This window comes from Neomonachus schauinslandi, chromosome 10 (assembly GCF_002201575.2).
Source record: "Neomonachus schauinslandi chromosome 10, ASM220157v2, whole genome shotgun sequence".
NCBI lineage: Eukaryota > Metazoa > Chordata > Mammalia > Carnivora > Phocidae > Neomonachus > Neomonachus schauinslandi.
The window spans coordinates 59,067,675-59,092,640 of NC_058412.1; the positions used below are offsets into that span (position 1 = coordinate 59,067,675).

Consider the following 24,966-nt stretch of genomic DNA (forward strand, 5'->3'; position numbering starts at 1 on the left):
GCCTTCAACAAACGTGTTATTTCAATGAATGAAAATGCGCTATTTTTTTTTTCAACAAAGCGAGTTGTTTCACTGGTATAATGTGAGAAGTGTGCGTTTAGGCGGTGAGGCGCGAAGCTGGCGAAGATGCCCTGTTCTGCTCGCCAACCCTCTAAACCAGCAAAGATTCAGTACTCACGCCCACTATCCAGGAAGCGACCATCTCGGGTTTCCAGCGGCCAGAAGGAAGTTTGAGTGATTTCTGGCCCCTCGCGGCCCCTGTAGCGTCCCTAGTTACTAGGCCCCTAGTAACCGCCCGCCCCAAGCCAGGAGCCGCCGGGTGGCCTGAGTCGGCGCCAGCTTCCCCGCCCCGGGCCAGCGCGGGCGCTCAGGCCTCGGCGGCGCGCTGATGGCCGCCTCGCGCCGAGCGGCGAAGCTGGAGGCCTCCAGTCTCCAAACCCCGGAAAATCCCAGCACCGGAGCGCAGATCGCCCAGTACGAACGCGAAGACCCTTTAGAGGCCTTGGCGGCGGGGGCGGTGGCTGCGGCCTTAGAGGAGGAGGAAGAAGACGAAGAGGAGAAGGCGGTGCTGCCGGCGCGGGCGCGGGTAATGCAGGGGCGGGTCGTAGGCTGGGGCTGGGTGTCCGCCGGCTGCTGGCTAAGGGCTGGTCCGCGTCCCCGCTGGGCTGAGGGACCGGCTGGGAAACGCGGCGCCCTGTCCAGCTCCTCCCTACCCAGTAAACCTGGCCCACCACCTTCTCTCTGCCCCACGGAAGAGCCTCAAAACCGAGGCGTTGGAAAATCTTTTAATTTTTAACAAAGAGATTGTAAAAATTTCTTGGAGAGCATTTATTTCTAGGGAGTATAAAGTACAGAAGTTTACTCCTTTTGCTCCAGCATCTGTTGGAAGTAGTTACTGCTTTTTCTTTTCAACTTGGGAAAAACTGATGTTGATATAGCCCATAGTGGATAGCCCATAAAACTCAGGTGAATCAACTGTGCTGTCGGCTGTGGTTTATTGTCACCTTAAAGTCTTGGTTAGTGCATTTTAACACAACATTGTACATGAGAGGCGGTGTTTAAAATCGTTTAAGAGTTCAGTGGGCAGATCATACACAGATTAAAGTTAAACATCCAGAGAAGCAAATTACTGAGGTTCCAATTTCCTAAACGACTCTTCAGGGTGAGAAAGCCTTCTTTTCACTGATCAATTTTCAGTGTCAAATGTGTCGTGAACACCTGCCCATCAGGTAGAGGGCTGAGTCTGCCATCTACTCTATTCACTTAAAAGATGGGAACAGTGAATTTTAACTAGCAGTGTGCAGACACAAACCTCCTTACCCCCAGTTAAAGATTCTTTTTTTTTTTTTTTAAGATTTTATTTATTTATTTGACAGAGAGAGAGAGAGAGCACAAGCAGGGGGAGCTACAGGCAGAGGCAGAGGGAGAAACAGACTCCCCGCTGAGCAGGGAGCCTGAAGCGGGGCTTGATTCCAGGACACTGGGATCATGACCTGAGCTGAAGGCAGACGCTTAACCAACTGAGCCACCCTGGCGCCCCTCAGTTAAAGATTCTTAATACCATTTGTCCAAAGCTTTTCTGATACAAAACACTGTGGTCTGTGGCTAATAAAATCACTGGATATTTTGGAATTCTAACCGTTTTACACTAAAACTGTTAAAGAGAAAATCTGTAGCAACTCTTTTATGGTCAGTATTTCACCAACAGACAAACACCTTCAGGTTCTCCAGAGTAAGGCAGATTGAGACCCTGAAAATGAACCAGGGTCAGAGTCCTGGGAACAGTTTCATTCATGATAAAGTTTCTCCACAACACAAATCTCAGTACCCGACAAAGGAGGCAAAGTGATAGAGGAAAAAGATTTGAATGGAGGAAGAGGATTGGGAGTCTTGGATTAGGATCCATTCTCTGCCATTTGCTAGGTGATATTAAGATGTAACTTTCTTCAATTTCATTTTCCTTATATGTAAAAGAACTATAATAAATGTCTCTCTTGTCTCACCGGGATATTAGGAGAACCAAATGAGAAAATGTGTGTCATATCTAAAGAACAGTTTATATAAATTCGTAATAATAATAACTGCCAGTGAGACTGTCATTTGAACAACTCACCCAAAGATTAAATAAATCTCCTTTGGCTTGCTGCACTAGAGGAGTCCTTCATTTCTGTAGTGGCAGGCATACTTCCAGAGTGCCCTGCTAAACTGCAAATTTGTATTAGAAATTTAGTACCTTAGGAGACATTAGTTTATCTAATAAGCTAGTTTTAAAGGGACAGGATCCTACCAAGCAAACAAAAGGGAGCTAAGTCTTATGGGTTTGACACTGTTCTTAAGACTTACTACACTTGGAGGATCCACAAGCAAACCTGGATGAGCTGCCGCAGTAGACCTGATAGTCAGAGGGTACTGGTTGGAGGAAGAAGCCCTGAAAAGGAAGGAAAGGGTGCAGGAGCCAAGCTTGTCTTCTTCCCAGTTTGTCTTGGGTCTCTACCTTGATACTTATTTTTTTATTTTTTATTTTTTTATTTTTCAAAGATTTTATTTATTTGACACAGAGAGAGAGCACAAGTAGGCAGAGCTGCAGGCAGTGGGGAGAGGGAGAAGCAGGCTCCCCGCCGAGCAGGGACCCCCGAAGCGGGGCTTGATCCCAGGAACCCTGGGATCATGACCTGAGCCGAAGGCAGACACTTAACTGACTGAGCCACCCAGGCGCCCCCTGCCTTGTTTTTTAAAGATTAATTTGTCTCAACTTTGTCATCTATAAAATGTAGTAAGCTCAGATACTATATGCACCACACAAGACTGATTAGAGGGGCGCCTGGGTGGCTCAGTTGGTTAAGTGTCCGACTCCTGATTTCAGCTCAGGCCTTGATCTCAGGTCTTGATCTCAGGGTTGTGAATTCAAACCCCATGCTGGGTTCCACGCTGGGCATGGAGCCTACTTAAAAAAAAAAAAAAAAGACTGATTACAGAAAACCAACTGTCACAGTAGGCTCCTTTCAGTCCTTTGGTTTGCCAAAACCAACCCCATCCCCCTCTTGAACACACCCCTTGCAGGACTCTGAGCCCATACTGGGCTCTGAGGCATGTTCCTTGAATCTAGCCTCAGTTGAAGATAGCACTCCATAGGCCTTGTTACGTGGTTGATGATAACATGGGTGAAGCAATATTCTTTAATTCACAGTTAAAGTTTCACTGACTTTCCTAATGGGGTAACCTTTTTCAACAAATATCAAGCAGTTATTAAGTGCTAGTTACTGACTGTTCATTCAGTTGTGAGTGAAGCAGACATAGAGCACATCATCACCAAGCTTCCAGTAGGTGGGGAAGTTAGATAATACAAAATGAATAGTCAAATGTTTATAAGATGAGAAATGCTGGGAAAGAAATGAACAGGTTTCTATGATTAAAAAAAGAACTAGCCGGGAACGTACTTAAATGAATTAACATTTAAATCAATGCCTGGTAGATGAGAAAGAGCAACCATCTGAAGACTAGGGGTAGAAAAAACATTCCAGGCAGAGGGAACAGCATGTGCAGAGGCCCTAAGATAGGAAGAGAAATTGCTTTGTGTGATTGAGGATCTGAAAAGAGAGAAGGTGGGGGAGAGAGGAAGGTGTTGGGGAAGGAGACGAGGTCGGAGAGGTCAGCTGGGCCTGATCATTCACGACCTTTAAGATCAAGGTAAGGAGTTTAGTGTTGTTGGTACAGGTACAGCAGGAGGTCCTTGAAAACTTTTAAGAGATTTGACATGTTTCTGTTTACATTTTTAAAAGATGACTGATGGCTCTGTGGAGAATGATTGGAGACTTTGACAAAGCAGAAGGAAGGAAATTGGTTAGGAGGCTGTTGCGGTAATTCAGGGGCCAGTGGTGGTGTCTTGGTCTTAGTCCAGGAGAGGTGGCAAGAAGCGGACAGATTTCTTTAGGATGGATAGGACTTACTGTTAAATTGGATGCGAAGGCCAAGGAAGAGGAAGAAATCAAGCATGTTCACTTCCAGTTTTCTGGTTTGACCAGCTGTATGAAAAGTAATGCCATTTACTGAATTGGGGATACCCTGGGGAGGAATAGGTTTACAAGCTGGGTGGGAATCAGGGTTTCAGTTTTTTGGGTTTTTTGTTTTGTTTTTTCTTTTAAAGATTTATTTATTTATTTTATTTTATTTATTTATTTTTAAAGATTTTATTTATTTATTTGACAGAGAGAGACACAGCGAGAGAGGGAACACAAGCGGGGGAGCGGGAGAGGGAGAAGCAGACTTCCCGCCGAACAGGGAGCCCGATGTGGGACTCGATCCCAGGACCCTGGGATCATGACCTAAGCCAAAGGCAGACGCTTAACGACTGAGCCACCCAGGTGCCCTATTTATTTATTTTAGAGAGAGCATGAGCAGGAGGGGGAGAGGGGGAGAGAATCTCAAGCAAACTCCGCGCTGAGCATGAAGCTGAAGCAGGGCTTGATCTCACGACCCTGAGATCAGGACCTGAGCCAAAACAAGAGTCAGACGCTCAACCAACTGTGCCACCCAGGCGCCCCAGGGTTTCAGTTTTGAACATGGTAAATTTGAGATGTCTGTAAAACTACCAAGTGGAAATATGTAGGAAGGAGTTGGGCCTATGAAACTGTAGTCCTGGGGTCTGGACTATAGACTTCTATCTGGGAGTGTCCAGCATTTTTAAGACAATGGGAGTGGATGAAGTCATTTATGCAGAGAGTGTAGAGAATGAAGAGAAAGGGCCTAATAGAGAACTCTGAAGAACCTAGCTTTTAAGGGGTGTCTGGCTGGCTCAGTAGGTGGAGCATGGGACTTTTGATCTCAGAGTCCTGAGTTCAGGCACCACGTTGGGTGTGGAGCCTACTTAAAAATATATTTTTTTTTAATAAAAAAAAAAAAGGTGCCTGGGTGGCTGAGTCAACAGAGTGTCTGACTCTTAGACTCAGCAGGGAGTCGGCTTGAGATTCTCTCCTTCTCCCTCTGCTCCTCCACCACTCGCTTACGCTCACACTCTCTCTAAAATAAATAAATAAATCTTAAAAAAAAAAAAAAAAGAACCTAGTGTTTAATAGTCAGGTAGAGAGGGGTGCCTAGGTGGCTCAGTCGTTAAGCATCTGCCTCCTCAGGTCATGATCCCAGGGCCCTGGGATCCAGTCCCACATCGGGCTCCCTGCTCAGTGGGAAGCCTGCTTCTCCCTCTCCCACTCCCCCTGCCTGTGCTGTGTCTCTCTCTGTCAAACAGATAAAATCTTTAAAAATAAATAAATAAATAAAATAAAATTTCAAATGCTACAAGGGTGCCTGGCTGGCTCAATCAGTAGAGTATGTGACTCTTGATCTTGGGGTTGTGAGTTTGAGCCCATTTTGGGTGTAGAGATTACTTAACATCTTAATTTCAAATGCTACAAATAAGGCACAGGCCCTTTTAACACTTCTCCCCCCAGAAAGAAAATCTGACACCCCCCCACCCCCCCACACTGGTAGCCACTGTTCTGAAACCAGTATATAGTCTTCTGGGTTTTTTTCTGTTTCCTGTGTACATAATATTTTAATATATGGTCACATTTTATATATACGTATTATTCTGCAGCTTGTATTTTCTCTTACATTTATTGGGGGGGGTTATCCATGTTAGTATATGTATCTACCTTATTCCTTAGAAATCTTTTCAATGCAAAGAAGTTTTTAAATAAAAATTCCAGAACTGCCGATGATACTACATAGACAAGAACACAAATAATAATGAGTGCTGGTTACTAATGAAGCAACATGTGCTGGAAGGAGTCATTATCTAAATGGGTCAAGCCAATCTAGGGAAGATTATCCTCTAATCTGGTGGCTACATGTACAACAGTCCATAGAAAGCTGACAATTAAAGGGAAAGGGTGCTATTTTAGGTTCTTGGAAAATAATGTCGGCCTATGTTATTTGATATACTAAATATTTTCTTCTGTGTGGATATAATTAAAGGTGACATTAGAATTGGAAGTTGCTTATTAACCATTCACCTGTTTTAGATAAAACACTGAGAGATCACTTTATCTGAAAAATTAAAAGTATTAAGCTGAAATGGAATGGATACTGTGCAAAAGTCAGTGCCTAAGTTTTTTGATACCTGCACCATCTCGTCAGAAGCTACTCATCCTTCTATAACTTTTTCAGTTTTTCCAGGTCCAAATACATTTTATCCTTTTTGTGAAAATGATTGTTATAAGGCCTCCTTTTAAGTGATGTTCTAAAAGAATGAATGAAGAGCATATGGATGCTTTTGCCAAAAATAGTTCTTTGGAATATCCTCCTGGTTTTAATTGTAGTTTTTGGAAAATAATCCCTTTCCTTAATACTGAGTAGAATATAGCTCTTTAGGGCAGCCAGTATTTCTTCAAAAGATTCAGTCCTCTGTGAGGGAATACCTATCTTCTTCCCCCTGTGGAAACTTAATATTTTTTTTAGCTTATATTCATTAATCCAACAAATATTTCTTGAGTATTTGCCATTGGCCAAGAACTTTCTAGGCACTGGGAACACAGCCATGAACAAAGCAGACAAATCCTTGTCTTTGTGACACTTCCGTTTTGGTAGGAACAGGCATACAATACACAAATAAGTAAAGTCATGTAGAATGTCAGTTGGTGGTGAGTACTTATGAAAAAAATAAAGCAGAAAAGGGAGGCTGACAATGAGTGGGGGGAGAGGTTGTAATTTCAAATTAGGTAGTCAGTGAAGACCTTATTGAGGAGATAACATTTCTTTTTTTTTTTTTTTAAGATTTTATTTATTTATTTTGACAGAGAGAGGGAACACAGGCAGGGGGAGTGGGAGAAGCAGGCTTCCTGCTGAGCAGGGAGCCCGATGCAGGGCTCGGGCCCAGGACCCTGGGATCATGACCTGAGCCAAAGGCAGATGCTTAACGACTGAGCCACCCAGGCGCTCCTGAGAAAGTAACATTTCATTAAGACCTGAAGGAGTGAGCAAGTGGGCCGTGCCAATATCTGGAGGAAGAGCATCCCAGGGAGAGGGAACAGCAAGTGCAAAGGTTCTGACATGGTTTTGCTGATTCTGTGAGCATTGGAAAACCCGCAAACTGGAAGCAGCTGCTGCTTCTAGAAGGAACTGCTGCTGCCCAGGGGACGAACCGTTGCTGGGGAGGCTCAAGCAGACAGAGAACTAACAGGAAGGAATAAAGTCCCTTTCTCTTCCAGCCTTGCAGTTTCCCTCTAGTCTTACCTTTGGCAGAGCCTAATGGGGAACAGCTGGCAAAACAGAAACACTGCGCAGAATCCCATCCCCAGCATCAAATAGCAGGGGCTAGATGGGTGGCATTGGGGCCAAGAGACAGTAGTTTAACACCTGGCTCACCTACTTTATGTGTCATAAAATTGATGTTCAGAAGGTAAGTGCCCATGTCACATGGCTAAGAAGGGCAGAACCTAGGCTTGAATGAGAATGCTGACACCATGCCTGTAATCTTTCTCCCAAGGCATGACAACGCTCCAAACTGAAAAGTTATTTAACTTCCATACGGGTGTTTATTATTGAAGGGTTATAAGGAAGCTGAAACCAGGTAACCAGTGAGTGGTTGGGAGCCAATAATTAAATGAGAAATGGGAACCACTTCCTGCTTGCTCCCCAAATTGCTTTATGCATTTTACTCTCCTCTTATCCTGCAACTTTGTGCACCTTGCTCCCCACCATATTGTCCGCCCCAGCTGCTTTTACTAATGTCATTTAGCTTCAACTGGAAGTTTATCTGGAGTATCCTTTTCCTTTTGCCCCCTACACTCTTTCTGACCCCCCAGATTCTTCCATTCTTTGACTCATCTCAAATATCATCTCCTCCAGGAAGCCTTCCTTTATCTTCCAAACTCAAACCAAACTAAAGCTCCTTTTGTTTGAATACCCTTGTCACTTGGTCTTTATATCTCTCCTGACCACTTTCTCCTTCATATCAGTCCTCCTCTCCCTGCTTATTTTTTTTAATTTTTAAATTTTTTAAAAGATTTTATTTATTTATTTGGCAGAGAGAGAGGGTGAGCGCGAACACAAGTAGGCAGAGCAGCAGGCAGGAGAGGGAGAAGCAGGCTCCCAGCTGAGCAGAGAGCTGGATGCGGGGCTCGATCCCAGGACCCTGGGATCATGACCCGAGCCGAAGGCAGACGCCCAACCAACTGAACCACCAAGGCACCCCTTATTTATTTATTTATTTTTAAGATTTTATTTATTTGACAGAGAGAGAGAGCACAAGCAGGGGGAGCAACAGACAGAGGGAGAAGCAGGCTCCCCACTGAGCAGGGAGCCCAATGTGGGGCTTGATCCCAGGACCCTGGGATCATGACCTGAGCTGAACACAGACACTTAACTGACTGAGCCACCCAGGTGCCCCTCTCCCTGCTTATTTAGATGTTGGTGTTTGCCAGCATTTCCATCCTCAGGTTTTCTTTCTTTTTTTTTTTTAAGATTTTATTTATTTATTTAACAGAGAGAGAGCACAAGCAGGGTGAGCGGGAGAGGGAGAAGCAGGCTCCCTGCTAAGAAGGGAGCCTGATGTAGGACTCGATCCCAGGACCCCGGGATCGTGACCTGAGCCGAAGGCAGACACCTAACCATCTGAGCCACCCAGGCACCCCATCCTCAGGTTTTCATCTCTCATTGCTCCATTCTCCCTAGTCAACCTTATCCACGTCCAAAGCTGTACCTGTCACTTCTCTGTGCACTGATACCTGCCATATCTCCCTCTCCAGCCCAGCCTTATTACCAGCTCTCCACATACATTCCCCTCTCCCCCTCCCCATTTCCTGGACATCTAGCTGCCTTACTATCCCTTCAAACTCAGTGTTCCTAAGACAGAGATTAGTTTCCTTTCCCTAAAACACTCTTTTCCACTGTATTCCCTATATTGATGCATGGCAGCACCACCATCTACCTAGACAGACAGCACTCCAAACAGAAATCTTTCTACTTTCTTGCCCACAACCCAGGCCATTATCAAGCTGATACTTCAGCCTCCTAAATCTCCCAAGGCAGCCTCCTTGCTTTTGTCCCTGGCACTGCTCCCTTTATTTTGCCTTTAATATCTCTAACTCAGACCTTTGCAATAGCCCATTAACTACTGCCAAACTTACCTTCCTTCACTCTCTCCCACTTGCTACGAGAAGACTCCTTCTGAGCATTACCGTGTCACTCCTCTGCTCACATCCTTCAATGTTCCTGTTGGCTATGGCCTGGCCACCTGGGCTCTTGGTTGGGGCTCTTGACGTTGTACATAGTTCACAAGTAACTTATAATCCATTATGTGTATGTAGCCTACAAGTAACATATAACCAAATTAAGTGTACACTTTCAGAAGCAGCATTGGGAATCGGTGTCAATTTAATTTGTCTTTCAGTTTTAAACAGCATAAGACAGGTTTTTTTTCCTCTTGCCAGGCTGATTTTAACACCAACATTTCTGAAGTGGATGAACAAACACATATAAGCAATGAGGACTTTGTGGACTTTTCTGATATATACCACTCTAATGAAGAGTATTTTAGGAAGCTAGAAGAGCTGAAAGCTGCCCACTTGGACACTATGGCAAAGTTAGAGAAGATGTACCAGAATAAGTTAAATTTAAAAGAAGTTCAGCCAGTGATCATCAGGGAAGAAGCTTCTAGTGTCTCTTCCAGGTGAGTTTGTACATAACGTTATTTGTGGGCTGTAAAATGTATTCTTAAAAGTGCAGAACAAAACTATTTCAGAATATTTTCTTTCAACTATCCTTTTGTACTTTTAATGATATACAGAGGTTGGATTTTATTCGAAATGTGTGATGGCTTATCCACCAATGGCTTCTTGTTTTGAGAGTCATTTGGTGGTCATTTAGTCTTTTCTCTCTGACCTGCCACTCACAGAACTATAGATATGTATCAACACATTTAGTCTGGGCCATTTTTAAATTTTTATTTATTTTTTTAAAGATTTTATTTTTATTTTTTGTTTTTTTTATTTTATTTTTTTTCAAAGATTTTATTTATTTTTTGACAGAGAGAGAGATAGCGAGAGAGGGAACACAAGCGGGGGAGTGGGAGAGGGAGAAGCAGACTTCCCGCCGAGCAGGGAGCCCGATGTGGGACTCGATCCCAGGACCCTGGTATCATGACCTGAGCCGAAGGCAGACGCTTAACGACTGAGCCACCCAGGTGCCCCTAAAGATTTTATTTTTAAATAGTCTCTACACCTAACATGGGCTTGAACTTAAAACCCGAGATCAAGAGTTGCATGCTCTACCAGCTGAGCCAACCAGGCACCCCTAGTCTGGGCCATTTTTAAATGATAAATATTAAAATTTAATTTTAAAACCCTTTACATTATGTGGGATTAACATGAGTTCAGGGGCACCTGGGTGGCTCAGTCAGTTAAGCATCCTACCCTTGATTTCAACTCAGGTCTTGATCTCAGGGTTGTGAGTTCAAGCCCCGTGTTGGGCTCCATGCTAGGCATGGAGCTTATAAAACAAAACAACAACAACAACAACAAACCTGAGCTCATTAAAAATATAAAGTACGGGTACAGCTCTCTCTCTTGAGTGCGCCCGCTCTTGTATCTCAAGAGTGTACTTTTTGCTTTGATAAACTTTCCCATTTCTGTTACTCAAAAAAATAAATAACTAAGGGCGCCTGGGTGGCTCAGTTCGTTGGGCGACTGCCTTCGGCTCAGGTCATGATCCAGGAGTCCCTGGATCGAGTCCCGCATCGGGCTCCCTGCTCGGCGGGGAGTCTGCTTCTCCCTCTGACCCTCCCCCCTCTCATGTACTCGCTCTCTCTCATTCTTTCTCTCTCAAATAAATAAATAAAATCTTTAAAAAAAAAAAAAAAGAATAAATAACTAAGTAAATAAATAAATAAATAAATTATACTATACACACACACACACACAAAGAGTTCAGGACTCAGACATAAATCTGATTCAGGTTTTCAAAATAGTCTGTAATTTCTGGACCCATTTCTGCTATGAACTCTCTTGTTTTGAAACTTGAGGCAGGTCCCTTAACTCATCCAGTTGGTCAGTGCTAATTGTGCATCTCCTGTGTGCCAGAAGTTGCCTGGGCACTGAGGAGTCAAAAATCAAGATGCCCGGGGCACCTGGGTGGCTCAGTTGTTAAGCGTCTGCCTTCGGCTCAGGTCATGATCCCAGGGTCCTGGGATCGAGTCCCACATCGGGCTCCCTGCTCGGCGGGAAGTCTGCTTCTCCCTCTCCCACTCCCCCGCTTGTGTTCCCTCTCTCGCTGTCTCTCTCTCTGTCAAATAGATAAATAAAATCTTTTTAAAAAAAAATCAAGATGCCCTTAAGGAGCTCAAAGACTAGCTGAAAGCCAAAAATTGTGATACAACATGATGTAACAGTGCTTTGGAGACAGAGGAAGAAGCAATTGATCATGTCATGGTGTTGGTAGAGGGACGCAGGCAGGAATTTTCTATGGAACTGTCATATCCAAGTTCAGTATTAAAGGAGGAGTAGCTGTAGCAGATGCAGGAAACAAGGAGTGGGCTTCTAGGCAACAGAAACCATGTGTGCAGAGGCATGGCGGCATGAGAAATCATGGTGTGTGTGAGGAACTTCCTGTGGTTGGATATGACTTAAGATTGGTAACTGGAGGTAGAGAGAGGCAAGAGGTGAAACAGGAAAGGTAAACGGGGACTAGTCTATTTTTTTTTTTTTAAGATTTATTTATTTATTTATTTATTTATTTGAGAGAGAAAGAGTGAGCAAGAGACAGCACAAGCTCAAGGGAGAGGGTGGAGGAGAAGCAGATTCCCCACTGAGCAGGGAGCCTGACACAGGGCTTGAGCTCAGGACCCTGGGATCCTGACCTGAGCCGAAGGCAGACGCTTAACTGACTAAGCCACCCAGGCGCCCCAGACAGGGTCTAGTCTTGAAGGACTTTATAATCTAGACTTTGTTACAATGGCAAATCATAGAAAAGTTTCGAGAAGGGGAGTGACGTGATTAGATGTATGTTTTAAGATGGTGACTCTGGAAAACATGTGGGGAATTTTATTTATTTATTTATTTATTTATTTATTTATTTATTTATTTATTTTCATTTATTTATTTGAGACAGAGAGAATGAGAGAGAGAAAGCACATGAGAGGGGGGAGGGTCAGAGGCAGAAGCAGGCTCCCTCCCGAGCAGGGAGCCCGATGCGGGACTCGATCCAGGGACTCCAGGATCATGACCTGAGCCGAAGGCAGTCGCTTAACCAACTGAGCCACCCAGGCGCCCAACATGTGGGGAATTTAATAGAGCTTAGCCACAAGGAGCCTCTGTTGCCTCCGGTTCCCCTGTAAAAAGAGGGAGTTGAATTAGATAAATTATAGGCATCTCTTAGCTCTATTCTAAATAAAAGTGATAATTATAAGGCCTATCTATCCAGCTCCTATCTTCTAACTGATTATACCTTGATTTTATAGTTCTTAATTTTTATATTTGGTCATGTGCAACTGAGAGTGTAACTTAATTATTCTTCTCTTTTAGGTCTGAATCAGAAAAAAACTTCTATCACCCTATCTCGTTAAAGACATCATTTTCAGAACCTGATTTAGGACAGTGTTCCTCCTTGATTATGTCTTCCTCTGAAGATGAGTTGCCCAACTCAGAAAAAGAGTATCCTGAGAAAAAGAGGATGATGAGCTATGCTAAAGAACTCATCAACAACATGTGGACAAACTTCTCTGTTGAAGATTATATTCAGTGTAAAGATGCTAATTTCCCAGCAGTTGAAAAAACAAAGAAGAAACCAAGAGAATGGGTGCCAAAGATTACAGTACCTGAGCCTTTTCAAATGATGATTAGGGAACAGAGGAAAAAAGAAGAGAACATGAAATCTAAATCCAATATTGAAATGGTACGCCAACTGCTCAAAGAACAAGAAGAAGAATCAGAGTGTAAGAAAAAATTCCGCGCCAATCCAGTTCCTGCATTCGTCTTTCTCCCCCTTTATCATGACATAGTCAAGCAAAATGAAGAACGCAGGAGACGTTTGAAGGAAAAAACCAAAGCAGCTCTTTTGGCCTCACAGAAGCCGTTTAAGTTTATTGCAAGGGAGGAACAGAAGCAAGCAATCCGGGAAAAGCAGTTGAGAGACTTGTGTAAGTCTAAAAAGAAAACAAATCGATTTAAGGCCCGACCTATACCTCGATCTACTTATGGCTCAACCTCCAAGGAAAAGTTAAAAGAAGAAGAGCTCTCTAGAGACCTTATGACGCAGCTGAGAGCCCAAGAGCTTTTACAGAATTCATCCCCTCTGCCTTCTAGGTCAGGTCCCAGAAGCTGTGCTCCGAGGAAGCTCAAGTGTCCTGAACAGGCTGAAAAGTTGAAGTGTAAACACAAGTTTAGATGCCAGAGTGCTGATTTTGAAGGCCTTCCTGAGAGATACCAGAAACACCTCTCAGAACAGAAGTGTTCAAAACTCCTAACTGGCCGTAAGCCATCTGATCTTCATGCAGCTTCCAATGCATCTGCTAAAAGAGAGAAAATGTTGGCAGACATTGCAGCAGATGTAGAACATTTAGAAGAAACATGGCCTAATCTGTCTCCAAGGCACAAGTCATCAGGAGGAAGTGCAAGTGCAAAGCCTGTGCCTTGTACCTGCAACCCTCCAATGCCCACAGTATCTTCTAGAGGCCGAGCACAAGCCACGAGGTAAGTGACTAGGATGTAGGACCAGCTGACTCATGGTTGCTAAAACAGTGTTTGTAGCTCTATTGATTTTATGTCGGTCAATTTGAAAACCTGAAGAAATTATATTTGCTAATATATTTTACTATATTAGATAGAGCATTTTGCCAGAGGGTGTCCTTCTAAGAAATGAATGTATTTCCAGTTTATGAATCTTCGGGGATAGAAAAGATTAGTTAGCCTGTTGATTTCCTGTTTCGCAAGTCAGAGCCTTCTCAAAAGGTTGCCTTTTTTCAACGTTTGAATTTTCCCATGTTAAATCTTTGCTAAACAACATTCTCATTGGCTTAAAGGGAATTAAGCCTTAGTTTGTTGCCCTCAGGAGATCACTTGAGGAAAAGAAAATGTTGGAAGAAGAGAGAAATCGGATCCTAACTAAGCAGAAGCAAAGAATGAAAGAGTTGCAGAAACTCCTGACAATCCGGGCTAAGGCTTATGACTCACATCAAAGTTTAGCTCAAATGTCTAAATCCAGAGTCAAATCTCTCAGGTACCATAAAAGAATCCTGAACCTCTAGATCATTGGTTTTCAAACTTTCTTTTTTAACCAGCGGATATAATATATGAACAGATTAATTAGTATTTTAGTTTCTGGGTTCAAGTTGCTATCACTTACACTCAACGTACACACACATACACATTCACACTCACCTTACCTCACGGTGAGGATCATAATGCCATGTTGATGAACAGAAACGTTTTATATTGTGGCCATAGTTAAGAGTTGTAACCGTATGTCAGCATGTAATCTTTTCTTTTTCTTTATACTATTTTTTTTTTTTTAAGTAGGCTCCATGCCCAATGTGGGGCCTGAATGTGACATGACCTGAGACCAAGAGTTCTATGCTCTACTGATTGAGCCAGCCACGGGCCCTTCTTTATACTATTTTTGATTGTATAGTACAATATTGAGAAATATCTTTTTTTTTAAGTTTTTTATTTTAATTCCAGTATAGTTAACATCGAAAAATCTTGATTCATACAGATAAAGCTCTTTTTTAATAGTTTGCCATGTAATCTCAGAATATTCTTCAACAAATAGATCTGTCAAAGACCTTTGTTCTAAGGTCTGCATGAAATCTGATATCACAAATTAACACATTGATGTCAATTAACACCAATTATGTGATGTGTCAATTAACACATGTGTATAAGTGTTTAGTGGTGTATGTTGCATTTCATTGCAGTTTTAATATAAATAAATATAATATAAATAAATAAAAATATTTGCAGAACCCCTTCACAGAACACTGGAATTCTGCAGTACAAAGTTTGAAAACCAGTGTTCCAGAGGAACATTTTTCTGTAAAAATGTTCATGTTTAAGTAGGAAAATATCTCCCCCAAAGCTGGGTAAGTAATATGATTTATTAATTTTTAATCTGATTTATAAATAACCCCCCAAATTTGTATTTGCTTTTAATTATGAGTATTACTTTTTAAATATATAGTATTTATAATAATTGTATTCCTTTATAATGTATATTATGTTTATATTCCTTATAATGTGTATCAGTGTAATTCATGATAGAGAGAGAAATTTGATGAACTTGAACAAAAATTTTTTAGAAATATACTATTCACCCTAAGAAAGTAACTGGATTTTTCATAATACCAATTTTGTGTATAATTAAGCATAATTATCTTTCTATAGTACAATTATTTTCTCTAATCCATGAAATCTTATTATCTTAGTAGATTAGTAGAGTTAGTATGTTTTACATAGAGGAAAAAGCATATTTTAATCATTATAGGATCTTGTGCAAATAGTAAGTACATTTACTGTGAATTTATGTATTTTGGTTCCTTTTCCTCTAGATGTTCTATTCCCTTACTCCCTATTTTCCCCTGACCTGCTCCCATGGGAGATCTCATTAGGGGGAAAAAGAAGAGCAGGGTCTTGTTTTTCAGAAGAAATTCCTTAAAGAGAAGATATCTAATTTGGACTAAATTTTCTTGGTTTTCTGCACTTAAAATTGAGTCAAGAGGGCATTTATTCATCTCTCCAAGACAATTTAAAGCATTTTTAGTACATTATGTCTTAAAAATTTCAGAAACATCAGAGTATCCAGACTGTTCCCAGGATGTAAAATGTGTGCTCTCACAACCTAGGGTTTTTATTCTGCATTCCATAAAAATTTACCAGTCTAGGAAAGGAATTGTGTTAAATTGTAAGCTGTGCTCATAATTTAATTTCTGATTTGTCATCTAAGCTAAATGTTATATATGTAAGTTATTATTTCTTTTTAAAATTCCATTCCTTTTATTTGATTTTAGAAAAAGTGAAAAGGAAAGGATGAGAGAATACCGACAAGAACTAGAAGAAAGAGAAGAAAAATTAAAACACAGGCCGCTACTATTTGAAAGAGTTGCTCAGGTTGTGTTTGTTGAAATTTAAGAGCTACAGTCAGCTTTTTTTTTTTTTTAACATCTCTAGCTCCTAACTTACAGTCCATTTTTCTTATATGTTATATAATTTATTGAGACATATTATCGTTTCTGTGATAGCTTCATCAAATCAGTCAAGTAAGTTTGTGCTTAAATCTGAACATCAAATCTTGTTGAGGCGGCATGTCAGCTTGATACAGAACATGCTGCTAATGCAGTCATAGTCAAAATAATAGTTTCACAACCTGTTTTTTGTGGCTGGTCTTTTTTTTTTTTTTTTTTAGTACCAACTTAGCCATATAGAGTCTTCATGATATGATTTGGAAGTCCTTGAAGAATTAAAAAATGAAACAAAATGTTAATGGAATCAGATTTATTACTGCCAGATTTTTTTTTTCAGTTTCATTGAGATATAACTGACTTAGAGCACTGTGTGAATTTAAGATGTACAGCATGTGACTTGACATACATATATGACAAAACAATTACTACCATAAGTTTAGTTAATAACCCACACGTCATATAGATACCAAACTTTTAGGATTTACTAAAATCTGAGCTTTTAGGATTACTCTTTTAGCAACTTTCAAATATGCCATACAGTGATATTAACTACCGTCATCACGTTGTACATTGTATTCCCAGTATTTATTTATCTTATAATTAGAGGTTTATACCTTTAACCATCTTCATCCAATTCCCCTGGTAACCACAAATATGATCTGTTTCTCTGTGAGTTTGTTTTGTTTTTGTTTTTAGATTCCACATATAAGTGAGATCTATAGCATTTGTCTCCCTTGTCTGACTTATTTCACTTAGCATAAAGTCCTCAAAGTCTCTCCATATTGTTGCATATGGCAGGACTTCCTTTTTTTTTTTTTTTTAGGACTTCCTTTTTTATGGCTGAATAGTATTCCTTTGCCCATATACCACATTTTCTTTACCTATTCATCTTTTGATGGATACTTACGTCTTGGCTATTATTAATAATGCTTGGCTATTATAAATAATGCTTCAGTGAATGTGGGGGTGCAGATATCTCTTCAACATAGTGATTTTGTTTCCTTCAGATAAATACCCAGAAGTTGGATATGGCTGGATTGTATCGTATTTCTATTTTTAACTTTTTGAGAAACCTCCATACTGTTTTCCATAACGGCCGTTCTATTTTACATTCCTACCAGCAGTGCACAAGGGCCCCATTTTCTCCACATCCTCACTAGTATAGCATTTGTTATCTCTTGTCTTTTTGATACGAGCCATTCTAACAAGTGTGAGGTGATACCTCATTGTGGTTTTGATTTGCATTTCCCTGATGATTAGTGATGTTGAGCACCTTTTCATGTACCTGTTGGCCATTTGAATATCTTCTTTGGAAAAATGTCTATTCAGATCCTTTGCCCATTTTAAATTGGATTATTTGGTTTTTTGCTATTGACGTGAATGAGTTCTTTATATATTTTGGGTATTAACCCCTTATCAGATATATCATTTGTAAATATTTCCTCCATTCAGTAGGTTGCCTTTTCATTTTGTTGATCGTTTTTTTTAAGTGAGTCTATAATTTTCATTCTTATCCACAACTGTTGAAAGGACTTCCTTTTTTTTCATTGGGAAAATAATTTGGTCCTGTGGACAGTGAGTCCTGATTTTACTAAATTTATAGTCGGTTTTACAATCTTACCCTAAGAGATACCTGTCCATTTCGCATCATCTTCTTTGTACTCACAAGGGAGGTGTTCTTGTGGGTGACATGGCTTAACAATAGAATCACTGGAGGTTACAGGTGCTGTGTTGGGAATTTCAAGCTGTTGCATTTGGAGCTTCCTGCCAGCATTATAGGACTGCCCTTCTCAATGATGTGCTGAGGACAGGGACAGGTATTATAGGTGAATTTATATATTCAGTCTTGCAAAGTTATGGGAACCCTTTACTTATAGATTTGGATATAATTTTATGTGATGCTTTTCATTGTAGAGGGTGGGTTTCTTTTTTAGTATCTCAGTTTCAACTTTAGAGGGAAAAATACAGAAAAATTCTGTATTAACCTAGCAGAAAGTGATTGACTTTTAGCTCAAAGTAGTTATTTCCTGCTCCCAACTGCAGGCTGTTATGTCTGTTTGTCTGGTGGTTATATCTACACAGACTTCCCACAGACATCTTACATTCATCTTGCCTCAAACTAGATCTTCCTCTTTGATTTCCTGTTTTTGTTGGGCCACAATTTGGTGACTGGGAACCACTTTTCCTCCCTCTTTCAGTTGCCACTGAGAGACCTGACAAGTTTTCTTCCTAAATAATTTTTGGATCTGTCTTTCTCTATTCCTGATGGTGAAATGCTATGTGAAGCCTCTATTATGTCCTCTCTGAGTTATTGTAATGGTTTGACTGGTTTTTCTGTCCTTGCTCTTTGCAAAGCCACCCATTATATTTTCACTTTACCATTCCTGTTCTCTTGCCAAAATGTTATTCCTGGGTAGGTAGTAAATAACCTCTGGTAACAGTGACAGTCATGCATTTTCACTGATGCTACTCGTTCTCATTTTCAACGAATGGTATCAAGAGGTCTTGTCACTGACTTCTTCAAACAAAATACTTCAAAGTGGGTATTCCTGTATTACAGAGGAAAAAGCCGAAGTTCAAAGAAGGTAAGTAACTAGTAAGGTTTATAGTTAGTCAATAATGGAACTAAGATTGGACCCAAGTCAGTCTGCTTCCGAACACTTAAGACTAAGCTGTCCAGCTTTCTCCCAGAAGATAACTCTGTGAGTCTTAGCATAGTGTATAGAACTCTCTACACTCTGATCCCTGTTAACCTCTAATTGAGTAGATTCTAAATTCTAAACCAAATTAATCAACCACAGCACTCCCCCCAACCCCCCCCACCATGGACACCCTTTACTTTCAGACCGTACCAGACTACTAGTTTCAAACTTGAAATCTTTATTCATGCTATTTCTGAACACTCTTAGAGCCTCTTCCTGTTTTTCCTCCTGATCTTTCAAGTCTTCATATAAAATCACTTCTTGCATTGTTTCCCAGGTTGGATAGGGTGCCGTTTCCTGTGTTTTTCATTACCGTCTCCATACCTCTGTCTTCACTCCTGCTGCACTGTGTGGGAATTAGCTGTTTCAGGATCTCTGTTCCCTTTTAGCTAGTTACTTTTAAAGGTTGTGGTCAAATCTTTGTATTCCCAATACCTAGCACCTAGGATAACGTCTGGCACAGAAGAGATGTTAATAAACATTTGTTGAACCAAAACTGAACTGTCAAGATCAAATTAGCCAGATAATGACCTCTTATTTTTTTTCTGGGATTAGCCGGGTGTGAGAGCGCCAAGCTGACCTGTTAGTGATGAGTCTCAGGCTGAGTAAGCCGTTGTGCCTTGCTGTGAATTCCTGCTTCCAAGCACCAGAGAAAGTGAGGCAAAATAAGCAGCGTGTGTGAAATTAAACCCATAGAGAAATTTTAACTGTTGAAAACATAGGTCAGTTTCACAGCTGATTTCTACTTTTGCCACTTCTGGCCCTCCCATATGCTGGTCCCTTTGTCCAAAAACACTTTTCTCTCTCCATATATATACCCCCCTTACCTCCCAAGAGGACTTGTTACTAAAGAAGTATTCAGTAATTAAATAAGTGAAAGAATTACTATAAATGAAACTTATAGTTATGAAAAATAAGTATTTTCCCCCTTCAAATGCGGGCACTGATTGTAGACAAACTTTCATCGTTGCATGTTATTTTGGTTTCCTGAAGAAGCAACGCTAATTTTTTTTTGTGATCTTTGATAGCAAAATAATCAAGTTATTTTGTTTTATTATTATTTTTTTAAGATTTTATTTATTTGTCAGAGAGAGAGCGCAAGCAGGGGGGGGAGCAGCAGGCAGAGGGGGAGGGAGAAGCAGGCCTCCCGCGGAGCAGGGAGCCCGACGCGGGCTCGATCCCAGGACCCCGGGATCATGACCTGAGCCGAACGCAGACGCTTAACCGACTGAGCCACCAGGCACCCCCATACAGTTATTTTAATTGTTCCTCTTATCTCATAGTCTGTGCAGTTCTTTGCATGGTAAAATGAAAGGAGGACATGTTTATTTCAATTAAGAATAATTATATACTATTCACCTTGATATAAAATATTAAAAGGTAATTCTATGTATAGAGTGACTGGCAGTGACTCACCATTGCTTTGGTTTTGTTAACATAAATTAGTGCAGTTTTTTCTTGCAGTCTGTTTTGCTGTGACTATTGCTGCTAATTAACAGCTGTTATTTAATAAATTCACTCACAACTTTGTGCACTATCCATTTATTAGTGTTAATTGTGATCTTGCTGCTGTTGAGTTATTCTCTAGCAGAGTAAGCCTCTGATGCAGGACAGAACAAACCATGTTGTCCTGTTTCTTGGAAATCACAGGGTTTATTAATTGAGTAGATTCTAAATTCTAAACCAAATTCAAACGAAGACTTATGAGCACTGACTTTGGTATTTTAATTTCTTTTATGTTTAATTTGTTTACATCAGAATATACTGTTCTTAATGCATTTAGAGTTAGATTTGGGGTTTCTTTATTCTGCTTTACCATCTTTGGGGCATAGTTCTTATCTTCTCACTTTGCCATGACTTTCAGGTCCTCAAGGCTTGTGTGTTGGTGTTCATAGCTTCTGGATGCATTTTATTTTTTAAGATTTTATTTATGGGCGCCTGGGTGGCTCAGTTCGTTAAGCGACTGCCTTCGGCTCAAGTCATGATCCTGGAGTCCCGGGATCAAGTCCCGCATCGGGCTCCCTGCTCGGCAGGGAGTCTGCTTCTCCCTCTGACCCTAACCCCTCTCGTGTGCTCTCTCTCATTCTCTCTCTCTCAAATAAATAAATAAATTCTTTAAAAAAAAAAAGATTTTATTTATTTACTTAGAGAGAACGAGAGAGAACACGAGCAGGGGAGAGGGAGAAGCAGATTCCCCGCTGAGCAGGGAGCCTGATGCCAGACTCGATCCCAGGACCCTGGGATCATGACCTGAGCCAAAGGCAGACACTTAACTGACTGAGGCACCCAGGCGCCCCTCTGGATGCATTTTTATTAACTTTTCTAAAAATCGTTTTTATTCATAGTGGGTGCATTTTAGCAACAGTTTGAGTGCGTTTTCAGTTTTCCAGAGCATCAGGAAATCACTGGTGATGGTTTATCCATTGTAATCGGTCTTTGCTATTTTGGTTTCTCCCGTGGAACACTAGATGCTATAGTCCCTCATTATGCTGGAGTCCCTAGTTTAGGCAAATAAATATCCGACACCTGCATTGCTGGAGTCAGGTTTAAGCTACCTTCAAACTCCGGGATGAGCACTACTACTTAGAGAAGGCAGCATGGTGCAGTGGAAAAGACCCAGGAAATGGTCAAGAGACTTGGTTCTACCACTCACTATCCTTGTGACCTTAAGCAAACTGCTTAACCTTAGTGACAGTGGGGAGTGTTTTGGTTTCCTTATTTGTTAAATCTGGGGGTGACACTGGGTGCTCTCCCACACCTTTTCCAATATGGGGTGCCATTGGTGCCCTGGAACTGGCCCATTCCAAGTCACCTTGCTTCATTTGGAGGTCCAGATGGCAATTCTTGGCCCTATACTCATAGGAGGTAAAAGGTGACCAAAGCTGAGGCACTAGTGTGAACCCCAGTCATCCTGTGACTGACCCTGGAAAGCCTGTTTTCTCAGGAACTGTGATGACTCCTGTCTTGCTTCAGATGTGAGAGGGTCATCACAATTTCACAGGTGCCACAGTCAGGAAACAACATTCTGGAGACTTGAACCGAGTTCTAAATTCTTGTTCTTTTTGCTATATCCATTGATTCCTCCAGAGTAAAGATAACAACAGTGATGAATTTATCATCTTTGATGGATTAGAGATATGGCATGTAAAGAATAAAAATTACAGTAGGTACATAAACTAAAAGAACCATCTGACAACTATCACAAACTATTTATTTTCTCCCTGGTTTTTCCAGATAGTCTTCAACAGTCATAAAAGTATTTTTTAAAAAGTATATAAAACAGGTATAGTGTAAAGAATAAACTATAGGCCAAAACTCATGTGGCTACTACCTAGGCTAACAAACAGAACATTGCCAGCACTCCAGAAACCCTTCGTGCCCTTCCCAGATCAAAACCCTCTCCCACTCCCCTAGAGGTAACCACCATTCTAATTTTTGAAATTAGTATTTCCTTGTTTTTGTTATTATTGTTGTTTGTGTTTTGCAGTTTTACCATCCTACTGTGTATCCCTACACAGTATAGTTTGGTTTTACCCATTTGGGGACTTTATGTAAATGAATCATACATACTATATGTATGCTCTTGTGTTTTGCTTCTTTTGCTTAGTAGTATGTTCATGAGATCCATCCATATTGTCATGTACAACTAGAGTTCATTCATTGTCATTGCTTTATTTTATTCTGTTGTATGAATAGACCACTATTTATCCATCCTACTGTTGAGAGATATTTGCATTGTCTCCAGTTTGGGGTTGTTACAAACAGTACTATCCCGAGGATTTTGGTACAGGTCTTCTCGGGCACATACGTAGGAGCTTCTCTGCGTAGATGCCTGGCAGTGGGATTGCTGGTCAGAAGGTCTGCATACAGTCAGCCAACTGTGATTATTGGATTTAATTTTCACTGGAGCTTTTAACCCATACATTTTTAATGGAAATTTAAAGTCTTTTGTTCTCCTCTAAAAAGGTTTGTCTTTCCTATAGAAAAATGCAAGAATGGCAGCAGAAAAGCATTATTCTAACACCCTAAAAGCACTAGGACTATCTGATGAGTTTGTTTCAAAGAAAGGCCAAAGTGGAAAAATAATTGAGTACTTCAGCAATCAAGAGAGGAAGAGTTTCACTGAAGATAAAGAAAGGTAACATATATAAGATGTCTAAATGGTTTACCTTTGAAAGAATTCTTATCTGCCAGAAAGCATAAAATTCTGTCCTATATTTTTAAAAGATCTTTTAACCTAACAAAATGCATGCGAACTGTTGTAAAACATTGACATTTTAACACTTGGCACATTCAAAATATTACATGGTGATGAAGTAAAGCAGAATGATTTAACTTTTTGACTGACATAAATGATGTAAATAATAAGATGCTTTCAAATGAAGTTTAAAGAGTCAATCAAGGCTTGAAATAGATTAGTTCCCACTTGGCACTTTTGTAGAGTTTTCTTGATAAATCGGAGCTCATACACTTGAGGAAGGAAGACTGTGTGATGGCATACGTTGCAAAGGGTTTGTTGACCTTTAAACCAAATCATTTTTCCTTGGAAAGATTGATAAATTTCTTCCTCCAGCTTTGATGAAGAAGAAAAAATAGAAGAAAGAGAGAATGGGGAAGAAAATCATTTTACTGATACGAACAGCCAGGATTCTTACAAGGAAAGAGAGGAAACTGATGAAGAGAGCAGAGAAGAGCAAGCTGTTAAGGGGTAACACGGACTCAGCGGGCCGCCTGTCGGTGCCTGAGCTGAGGGCAGCCGCGGGCCTTAGCGTACGTGCTTGTGGTGTCCAGGACATCCATGAGAGCCCTCCAGTAGGTGCAGGGCTCCTGGGCAAAGTCATCTGTAGCCTGAAAAGGCAAGTCCAGCCAAAAGGCTGTGGGGTCGGTTAGCGTAAGGCTTTGCCTAGTCAGGTTTTTAATCACTCCATATGGTTTGCAACTTTGACCTTATTTGTATTTTTAAAAAAGCATTTGAGAATCATAGTTGTCACAAACTGATTAGTTATAACAGTATATGTTACTTCCTTATTTGGGGTGGAAACAAATGGCATGGCATCGAGAGCAGAGAGAAGTATTGGCTTTTGGCAATTTGAAAAAATTTTTCTAGGAAGTCTGAATCAATAAATAGCTTTAAATTATACTATTTGCCTTTTCTTTTCCTCTGCAGTACATCTCACAGAATGAATCCTCACACTTGTTTTACTGGGCATGTTAAGTTTCTTATCTGAGCCATTTTTGTAAAAAGTAATAAAATACAGGAAAAAATAGGTCCTTAAAATTGGTGTTCATTTCTGCACTGTTTGCTGTTAAATCATCCACACTATCATGACTTTTTCTTTTTATCCCTAGTTTTATTCCAAATTATTTTTGATACGTAAATTATTAGAAAAGTTTTTATACCAAGTTTTTTTTTAACCCTATGTATTATGACAGAAGTAATTATAAATATCTGAGTTATAATCTTAATTGGGGTAAATATCAACACCGTTGTATATATGATGAAATTGTGCATAATAACTTGTCCGAGGCAAATCTCCAAAGTAATTCAGATTTAACTCTTTAATACTAGACCTAGTTGTGCTCAAATTTTATACATTATTGCAGATGTATTTTGTCTTTCTGTGTATGATGTATGAATCTATCATTTTTCCTCTTTAAGCAAATTTTTGTTTTAAAAATTCAAACCAGACATAAAGATGTGATAGGATAAGACATTTTCTTTTCTAAAAACAACCTCCTTTAAAGAGCATGAACTAATTAAGGTGTTTTATAATAGCAGTGTTTCCCAGCTGGAAATTTATGCTTTAAATTAAGAAATAAGGTGATTTTTCTCAAGGGCACATGTTTCCTTGTAATTCCTTCCTACAGTTTGTGTTAAAACTATTTGTCACTATAATTAGATTGTAAACTCTTTGAGAGTTGGCACCATTTTAAAATTCATCTTTGTATTCCTTTAATATTTTGCACCAGATTGTGCATATGGTGGGTACTTAATAAAGGCTTGGATGAGTAAGTAGATGAATATGGTTTTTAATTATTTCAGAATGAGTACACATAGGATTAAAATCATCTCCCTTCTAATTTATTGAAAGCCTGTGA

At 40.4% G+C, this 24,966-nt stretch overlaps 1 protein-coding gene across 2 annotated transcripts; it reads left to right on the forward strand.

Moving 5' to 3' along the window:
- The first annotated feature begins 388 nt into the window (after positions 1–388).
- On the forward strand, positions 389–24,199 carry FAM161A (FAM161 centrosomal protein A). Of its 2 annotated transcripts, XM_021699187.2 has the most exons (7): positions 389–586; positions 9,426–9,664; positions 12,513–13,679; positions 14,038–14,205; positions 15,992–16,091; positions 22,851–23,005; positions 23,441–24,199. In XM_021699187.2, the coding sequence occupies exons 1-7, from the start codon at positions 389–391 to the stop codon at positions 23,577–23,579; spliced, it is 2,166 nt and encodes a 721-aa protein (XP_021554862.1). In that variant the 3' UTR covers positions 23,580–24,199. The 2 variants fall into 2 exon arrangements, with proteins under 2 accessions (XP_021554862.1, XP_021554863.1); XM_021699188.2 differs by lacking the exon at positions 14,038–14,205.
- The last annotated feature ends 767 nt before the right edge of the window (positions 24,200–24,966 follow it).

Excerpts from the sequence above, each read along its gene's own strand:
- FAM161A (XM_021699187.2), top strand. The coding sequence starts at position 389 with ATGGCCGCCTCGCGCCGAGCGGCGAAGCTGGAGGCCTCCAGTCTCCAA. Across the intron at positions 9,665-12,512 it reads GCTTCTAGTGTCTCTTCCAG|GTCTGAATCAGAAAAAAACT; the intron begins GTGAGTTTGTAC and ends CTTCTCTTTTAG. Across the intron at positions 13,680-14,037 it reads GGCCGAGCACAAGCCACGAG|GAGATCACTTGAGGAAAAGA; the intron begins GTAAGTGACTAG and ends TGTTGCCCTCAG.